Source organism: Medicago sativa, chromosome 3 (assembly GCF_051527215.1).
Source record: "Medicago sativa cultivar Bolivia chromosome 3, Bolivia_mono, whole genome shotgun sequence".
Classification (NCBI taxonomy): domain Eukaryota; kingdom Viridiplantae; phylum Streptophyta; class Magnoliopsida; order Fabales; family Fabaceae; genus Medicago; species Medicago sativa.
Genome location: NC_140751.1, coordinates 13,195,986 through 13,205,176, shown reverse-complemented (window position 1 = coordinate 13,205,176; position 9,191 = coordinate 13,195,986). Strand labels below are relative to the sequence as shown.

Below are 9,191 nucleotides of genomic sequence, written 5' to 3'. Positions count from 1 at the left end.
TGATTAGTATATTTGAATTAACTAATCGCCTTTATTCTTAAAAATCTGATTGACATTTTATTGCAGATTGGATCAGGCATAGATAGTATGCTATCTAAGAAGCTAGTGTATTTAACTTTGTCATTGATGGGATACATAACTTCATAAATGAATGATCTTTTATTGTAGCACATAGAAATGATTGAAATTGAGGTAAGAAACAAATCCATCAAAAGATAGTAAAATTATAGAAGGTAGAAGTTATGAATTTTTTTCATTCAATATGTAGTTAACTTTTTCTCTTTTCCTACTTTTATGCTGGAAAATCATGCCAATTGTGGAGCTAAATATTGCAAATATTTATGTGATAAACACTATATTGTAAACAATTTAAACATCAAGATGATCGAGTTCAGGATCATATATTCAGGATCATCGATGATGCCTAATATATGATGGGGAATTGAACAACGTTCAGATTCCTGTACCTTATTGGTGACAATGTCAAGGCCTTTATAGACTTGAATTTTGTCTGAATTGATGATCTCTGATGGGAATTGAGTTCCTAAGTTAATGGAAAGTTTAGTCTTCCTAGTTCCTGTTGCACCCAATATAAACAAAACCTTCTTTTCTGTTAAGGTTGAGGTAGTCAAAGCCATGGGGTTTTTTAGATGTAAAATCTGAAGAAAGAACAACACATAAAACGTAATTAAAATCAGTAAATTTAAAATAAACTCAAACTATTGAATCATAATGAATTATTTCTATGAATCTACTAAGTAAGGGAGTGAGTTATACCAAGTAGAGGTTTGATATATATAATATGTGAGAGAACTTGTTCTCTGTATTTTTGGTTGTTTTGATGAGTGAAGTCAGTGGCGGAGCTAGGAAAAAAGTCTTGGGTGGGCCATAAATAGTGATGGAGCTTAATTTTCTTACAATTACATTTTATCATTAGTTAGTTTGAATGACTACAAATTTGTTTTTTGTTGAACATAATTCAAATCAATATTTTAAAATCTCAACCGTTTATCAACCCAAATAAAGTACAAGATAACTGATCGAACAACTAGGTCATTGAACCTAACGACTGAATTAAATGACCCGATTTCAATAAACAGATGTATAAGTGTTAAATCGAATTGAATCAAACGACTGAGTAAAAAAAAAGTTAAAATAAAACTCATGACATATATAATAATGTAAAAAAGATCATTACATAAGAAAATATACTTATAATCAAGTACAATAATAAAATATATCTTAATTTAATAAAGAATATAGTATTTTTTTACCTAAAAAATAGTGTTTATACAATTAAATATTTTTATGATATCATGTTCTTTTCAGGATATTTTAACATTTATATTATATGTTATGCGTTATAAAAGATAGTTGAGGTCCTCTTTTGTATAAAAAATATGTTATGTGGTTTAACAGACAATTTTTTTCATAAAAAAAAGAGTTGAAGTCCCCTTTGTATAAAAAAAAAAAGAGTAAAGAGACAATTGTACCCAAAAATAGGAGTAATGAAGGAAAGATTATTTATTTATTATTTTTACGTTAAAAATAATTTCATAAACGAAAGTCTGACAATAAATCAAATGCCAAGACTGCAGAAATACAAGGCGGAGTTTCTTCGACCCATATACAATCTAAATCCTTAAGAGCATATTTAGCTAAATAATGAGCAGCTTGGTTGGCTTCACGCCTAACATGCAAAAAATTTAAACTACGAAAACTACCCTTAAAACTAATGCAATCTCGAATAATAGAGCCAACATAATTGGAAGATTGTTGGTGAGTATTCAATGCTGAAACCACATTAGAAGCATCTGATTCTGCTATAAGATTCAGAAAAGACATGTCTTTTGCAAATTCCAAACCCTTCCGCATAGCTAAGGCTTCTGAAACCTCTGAATCTGGTAATGAAAAAACTTGCCAAGAACTAGCATCAACCACAACACCTTCATTATCTCTCACCACAACACCAATACCCCACTTATCACCTTCAATCGGACCTGCTGCGTCAACATTAAGCTTATAGAAACCACTAAAAGGAGGTGTCCAATGAACATCGGATATTGGCAAAGTTGGACCTCCACTTAGTGTCTCCACCAACATCGTACTAGCACTCTTAAAATTCACAATAGATCTTTGTGCCTTTTGAATAGTGGCAGCCACATCAACATTAGTCCCCTCAAAATATTTCTTATTTCTAGCACACCATATCTCATAACACAATGCCAGAACATGGACTATAATATCCTCATCGACATCAATAATATTTTCCTCTAGCCACTTATGAAAAGGAACATAGTTGGAATCATGCGAATTAAATACCACACCTAAAGAGGAAGCAAACCATATCTGCTTTGACCAATGACACTCCATAAAGAGATGTGAAATTGTCTCATTATGTTCCCCACAAAGAACACACAATGGATCGCTACTTATTCCTCTTTTAAACAGATCATTTTACTGGTAGTTTTTCATGTAGAATCCTCTAAGAAAGGTGGATGTGTCTTGGACTACTTTTTATTTTCCATAATTCTTTCCACACTTGGTGATTATTGTCCTGCATTGAGCTATGCGAGCCATCTGCTTCACGCCTTGCCTTTAAGAAATGGTATGAACTCTTCACAGAAAAAGTAGCTGACCGTGAAGCACCCCACACAAATTCATCTTGCAATTGAGAGAAAGAAATTGGCAATTGAAGAATTTGTTGAGCCTTGAAAGGGAGAAAAATTTCATTAATTAAAGCAGCATTCCAACATCGAATATCATGGTGAATGAGATCTGAGACAAACATAATATCACAATTAAGGGGCTTAGGGGACCAAATCTTGTGTCTATTTTGATAAGGAAGCCAATTATCCTCCCATACATTAATTAGACGACTGTCTTCTACTCTCCAAATACCAGCTTTCTCAATAACATCCACTCGTGCATGCAACATACTTCTCCAAGTATAACTTGGGAAGTAACCAGTTGAAGCTTTCAAGAAATTGCTTCGAGGAAAATACCTTGCTTTCAAACATTGTGAAATTAATAATTCTTCGTGGTGCATAATACGCCAACCTTGTTTAGACAACATTGCAAGGTTAAACTCATGAAATGTTCGAAATCCTATTCCACCTTTCTTTTTTTCCTTACATAATGTCTCCCATTTAATCCAATGAATTTTACGTTCACCTTGTTTGCTACCCCCACCAGAACTTACTAATCATACTTTCAATATGCTCACATAAACCCATCGGAAGTAGAAAACAACTCATCACATACATAGGAATAGCTTGAACCACTGATTTGATCAAACTTCTCTCCCAGCAGTTGATAGAAATTTCTCTTTCCAACCTTTCAGCTTCTTCCACACCCTATCTTGGACAAAATTGAAAACCTGTTTCTTAGACCTACCAACAAAGCAGGCAGCCCCAGATACTTCGAATGACACTCAACAACCTTAACTTGCATCCAACCTTAACGATCATCAGGTACATTTCGGTTAAAAGAGATTTCAGATTTGTCCAAATTAATAAGTTGACCAAAAGCAGATTGGTAAGTATTAAGAATTTCTTGAATGGTCTGAGAGTCTTGAAAAGAATCCCTACAGAAAATGAGGCTATCATCTTCAAAAAATAAATGATTAATTTTTGGAGCTCCTCTAGAAATTTGAATTCCATGAAGGACCTTTTCTGCTTGTGCCTTATTTAAATGCCCAAAAAAAACCTCAGCACATAAGATAAATAGGTAAGGAGATAAAGGGTCCCCTTGGCGGAGACCTCGTTGAGGATAAAACTTCTGACAAGGACTTCCGTTCAACAAAACAGAGAAAGAAATAGTGGAAATACAATTGAAAATCAAGTTCTGCCATTTCTGAGAAAAACCCATAGACTGAAGCACCTCAATCAAAAAATTCCACTCGATACGATCATATGCTTTTGACATATCTAGCTTTAATGCCACACACCCCTTCTTGCCTTTTCTTTTTTTTCCTCATATAATGAAAAGATTCAAAAGCTAGTAAGGCATTATCAGTAATTAAACGTCCCAACACAAAAGCACTTTGGAATTTTCCAATGATATCTGGGAGAATCAATTTCAACCTATTTGCAATTGTCTTTGTAATTATTTTAAAAATGACATTGCGAAGAGAAATAGGTCGAAAATCACCTGGCACCTTCGGCTTCTTCTTTTTTGGAATAAGACAAATATATGTATAATTTATGGTGCTCGGATTTCCACCACCATTGAGAATCTTCAAAGCAAAAGAAGTCACATCCTTGCCAACTATACTCCAAAATTTTTGATAAAATAAAGCAAGCATTCCGTCAGGTCCCGAGGCAGCATGAGGCTTTAAATTTTTAGCGGCTAGGGACACCTCATTTTCTGTGAACTCAGCTTCCAAAATGTTACGTATAGCATCCGACAATCTATCTTTGACCACTTGCACTGCTTCAGTAATTCTTTCTGGGTGACTTGTAGAGAAAAGATCTTGAAAAAAATTATTAAAAACTCTGGCAATATCTTCCTCATCATCAAATTTTTCCCCATGATCGTCACATATAGATTCCACCCAATTTCTAGATTTTCTCTGAGAAGCTTTTTGATGAAATTTTTTTGTATTTTTGTCTCCATGCTTTAACCACAAAGCACGAGACCTCTGAGCCCACCAAATTTCTTCACTCTCCACCAAAGCATTCAATCTAGCCTCAACTCGTCTAATTTCTGACATCACCCCCTCATGTTGGGTTTGCTTATTAAGATCATCCAATTTCTTTTGAACAATTTTTATCTGATTGGGGACATCACCAAAACGATCCTTACTCCAGTTAGAAAGATCATTCACACATCAATTAATTTTGTCAGTCATAGAATCCCCTGCCTCCTCCCAAGAACCTTTCACCGCTTCCAAAATTCCACTATCACGTAGCCAACATTCTTCAAAGCGTTGTAATTTAAGAACATTTTGTTTTTTCTTTGGCTTCCTAGAAGCAAGCCGCAGCCATAAAGGTAGATGATCTGAAGCATATCTCGTTAAATTCACCACTGGAGCCGAAGGATAGAATGAGGACCAGGCTGGTGTCGCTACCATCCTATCAAGGTGTGCCTTGATATTAGACACACCATCTTGTCTATTATGCCAAGTAAATTTATCACCCTCAAAACTTAAGTCAGAAAGATTGTGATTTTGAAGAGTGTCTCTAAACATTGAAATCATATGAGAGCTTCCGAAATTCCCACCTTCCTTCTCATCCTGTGAAAGAATCAGATTAAAATCCCCCATGAGAAGCCACTGATCAGTACTTTCCACCAATGATAACTGGTCAATTAACTCGCAAGTTTTATGCTTCATTTGAGACTCCGGAAAACCATATACCTCAGTAAGCCTCCATTTCTCATCTCCATTCTCAATAGCAATTAAGATATCAATATGGTTAGAGGAAAGAGATAATACCTCCACTTCAACTCCTTCCTTCCAAAACATTGCAAGACCGCCAGCACGTCTATCACCTTCTCCTGAACAACTGACAGAAACAACACCAGATAAACCTTGAACATTCCGAAATTTGTTCATCTCAAATCTTAAAAATTGAATAAAGGAGTTATGTTTTATTAAAAAAAGAAGGATTATTTTAAAAATTATGAATTATGCTTTTTTTTATACAAAAGAAAATAAAAGAATAAATGGAAATAGCTTTGGCAGGAGTTGCACCTAGCACATAAGACTTGGCAAAAAGACACTTAACCACTACAGCATGCTAAACAATCATTATGATATTTCAAAACATAATATATATATATAATAAGAACTGTTTTTTGGGGGTGGGCCATTGCCCACCTTGGCCCAAGAGGGGCTCCACCTCTGAGTGAAGTGAACTCAACTATGCTATATAATGCTCCAGAGGAATAACTATTAGTTAATAAAAATTATAAGATAGGAAAAAGTTCAAGAAAACATTTGTTTTATAGTAACAATTAAATATTAATTGATATTATAGTAAAAAGGATTCAAAAATAATATTATTATTTTTGGTCAAGAAGAAATAACATTATTTACCTGCTATAAATGTGATTATAAGCTTATATTAAATTATGTATACCAACTTTATATATATAATTTGATATCTTTCCTTTAAAAAATTGTGTTAAATTCAGTCAATGGTCCCTTATGCTTGGCCTTTTGAATTCAATTGTCCCACAAATGTCCTTTCTTTTGTATGTAAGTTCAGATTGTAACCTAAGAGGGGGGTGAATTAGGTTTCCAGGAATATTGGTTAATAATTTTTTTTTTTAGATTAGTGTTCTTGATAATTTTTCCGGAAATAATGATGAAGATATGAATGCGGAAAAATAAAAGAGTAAGGGAAGAAGAAAAGACACAAGAGAATTATAGTGGTTCCCCTCTAAACCTTAGGGTCAGTCCACTCCCTTCACACCCCGCGAAGGAATTCACTATGTTAGAATCTTTGTTACAAGCAATCTCACCCCAAGACCCCCTAACAATCTTTCTAACATAAACACAAGAAAGAAACCCTCTCTCTTGATTACAACACAAACACCAAACACTTTTGGTGGACTTTGAATCTCCCCGAATCAAAGAACCTTTTACAACAATCACAAGATAGCACCCCACTATCTTTAACAATAATTCCCACCAACAATTGATGAGAATGTTACAAATGATTTGAAGAATAAAATTGTATGGCTGTATATCTTGATCAATATCACTTTAACAATATGGACTTAGTGCTCAGAAAACTTTTTAATAAATGTTAAAGTGTATGCAAAGTTTTCCAAACAATTTGAATGAAAGTTTAAAGACAAGTGATATTGAAAAATGTCAATTGAGATAATGAAAGTTGTTGTGTGTAAATTGCTTTGATTCTTAATTGAATTTATAGATGCTAAAAAGATGTTTATGAAGCAATACTATTTTTTAAAAAGAGTTACTTTGAAAAGCCACCTATTCGAAAAAAAGAATGAAAATAATTTTAAAAAAAAGTGTGGCTGATTGGCAAAATAAATTAGAAGTAGCCGTTGCATTTTAAGAAGTAGCCGAAATCAATTATGCACTTTTTTAAGAAGTATTCGTTGAATACACAAATTGATTAATAGGCAATGAAATGGCCAAATATAAAATGCTTGTTAAAGCCAACGGTAACAAGATCAAATAGGTCAATTAGTTATGGCAAAAATATGAAATGAAATATATTTTAATACATAATTGATTATTCAAAAATCATGCTAAAAAATGTTTCTGTCAAAAATAAATATGCAATTTTTCAAAATCAATTATGTCTTTTCATTCAAAAAACATTTTAATGCAAATCACATTTAAATGAAAATCAATGAATGTGTGATTTATTTTAATGAGAGTTTTAGGCATTGCTTCATATGGGGACTTAGAAAAAGATTTGTAATTATTTTCTGAGCATTCTAAGTCATAAGTTAAAAATGATAAATCAAAAGAGAAGTGCCATACTTACAAAGTGTACCAAGAAGCCTATGCACTAATATTCATTCTTAATCTTCATCTTGTGCCTCCATAGTTTTTCTTCTTTTCTGATGTGAGTTTTTTATCATCAAAACCCAGCCAAGTTTAAGAAAGAAATCTTCTTCACATTGTAGCCAATCCAAGTTACAACCATAAAAGACCTTTTGATCCATGCTTTTGTGCCTTTTGAAATGATATTTGGATGAACACATAACTTGATCAGGATGTTAGCTTGATTGCCAGATGTGTGTTTAATAACCCTCACTCATTGTTTTAATTTTGTTTATCAACTTACAAAGAAATGTGTTAGATGTGGTTCGTGAATAAGTATGTTATTGACTTGAACTGTGTGACATGAACTTTGTGCTTAGGACGCATTTCATATTTGCAGTGGATTTCCAGGTTAGTCGGAAACTTCATACTTGCCCGCCCATTCACTTTGAACCATTCATCTGAAAAAGTTTTCAAAACCTTTTGTACTTGTGTCTTGTCTTAAACTTGTTTAGTTTTCAATCTTTTGTTTGAGGACAAACATAAAATTAAGTTGGGGAGAGTTTAATAAGTGCCAGAAAGTAGTATTTCAAATGTATAATTAAGGCACTTTTGTTTTTGCTTCACAATTAATCCAGGGAAAAGCCGAGAGAAAAGTGATAATTGTCATATTACGCTTTATTTGTCTTACTCTACCCATTTGTGCAGGAAGTGAACTCAAGACACCAAGCAAAGTGGAAAAACAAAGAAAAAGAACAAAAGCTTATCTCAAGAAAGTATCAAAGATCACTCGCCCCCAACTCGCAACGGCGAGAAGAAGGCGAGCAAAGTCAGTAAGTAACAGAGATCACTCGCCCCCAACTCGCAACAGCTAGGAAGATCGCAACTCCAGTGGAAAGGCGAGTGGATGGTGAGCAACTCCAGAGAGCAAAGATTCAGAGTTCGCCATGGCGAACAATCTACTCGCGAGGCCAGTTAGGGAGGCCAAAACTCCTCAGAGCTGACGTGGCGCAGACCCACTGGTGAAGAAACCTCAACTCGCCATGGCGAATGAAGTTACTCGCGAGGCGAGTTGAGACAGATCATAAATTCTATAAAAGCCCACTTGATCATTTCATTTAGATCATATCATAGAATATCTTGTAATAGTCTTAGAGAGAGAAATAGGGCGAAATCTTGTGTTCTTCATAAAGTGAGAATGATAGAAGGTGTGTTCTTTCATAGTTGTTAAGAAATCACGAGTTTGTAATGAATCCTCATCTTTCAATTCAATCTTGCAAAGTTACCATGACAATGAGTAGCTAAATATCCATTGTTGGGATTAGAGGTACTTGATCTTGTAATCTTTTGATCTTTGAATATATGATTCTAGCATTTGATTTGATATTGAGATTATTCTTGCACTTTATGCTTATGTTTGATTTAATTGCAATTGAAAAATACTCTTGAATCTAGGTTTAGAATAATCATCTGTCAATACATGAATTCTAGACATGGAATTTGTTATGAAATTGATCATTAACATTGGAGTATATTATAAAGAATATAAGAATAGAGAAAAAGAAACAAAGAGAGAACATAAGAATGTTTTGTATTACTTCACAAGTGTGTCTCTACAATACAATATGAGCTCTATTTATAGGACACAATACAAGCATATGGAAGGGTAATGGATAGTGGGAGTTACAAGCATGTGGAAGGGTAATGGATGGACATCCACTAA

General features: G+C 33.8%; 1 protein-coding gene across 1 annotated transcript; it reads right to left on the bottom strand.

Annotated features, from left to right (window-relative positions):
- Positions 1–4,831: 4,831 nt before the first annotated feature.
- On the bottom strand, positions 4,832–5,557 carry LOC146935872 (uncharacterized). Its single transcript, XM_085749108.1, has one exon. It carries the CDS (start codon positions 5,555–5,557, stop codon positions 4,832–4,834), a length of 726 nt encoding a protein of 241 aa, XP_085605234.1.
- Between the last annotated feature and the right edge of the window lie 3,634 nt (positions 5,558–9,191).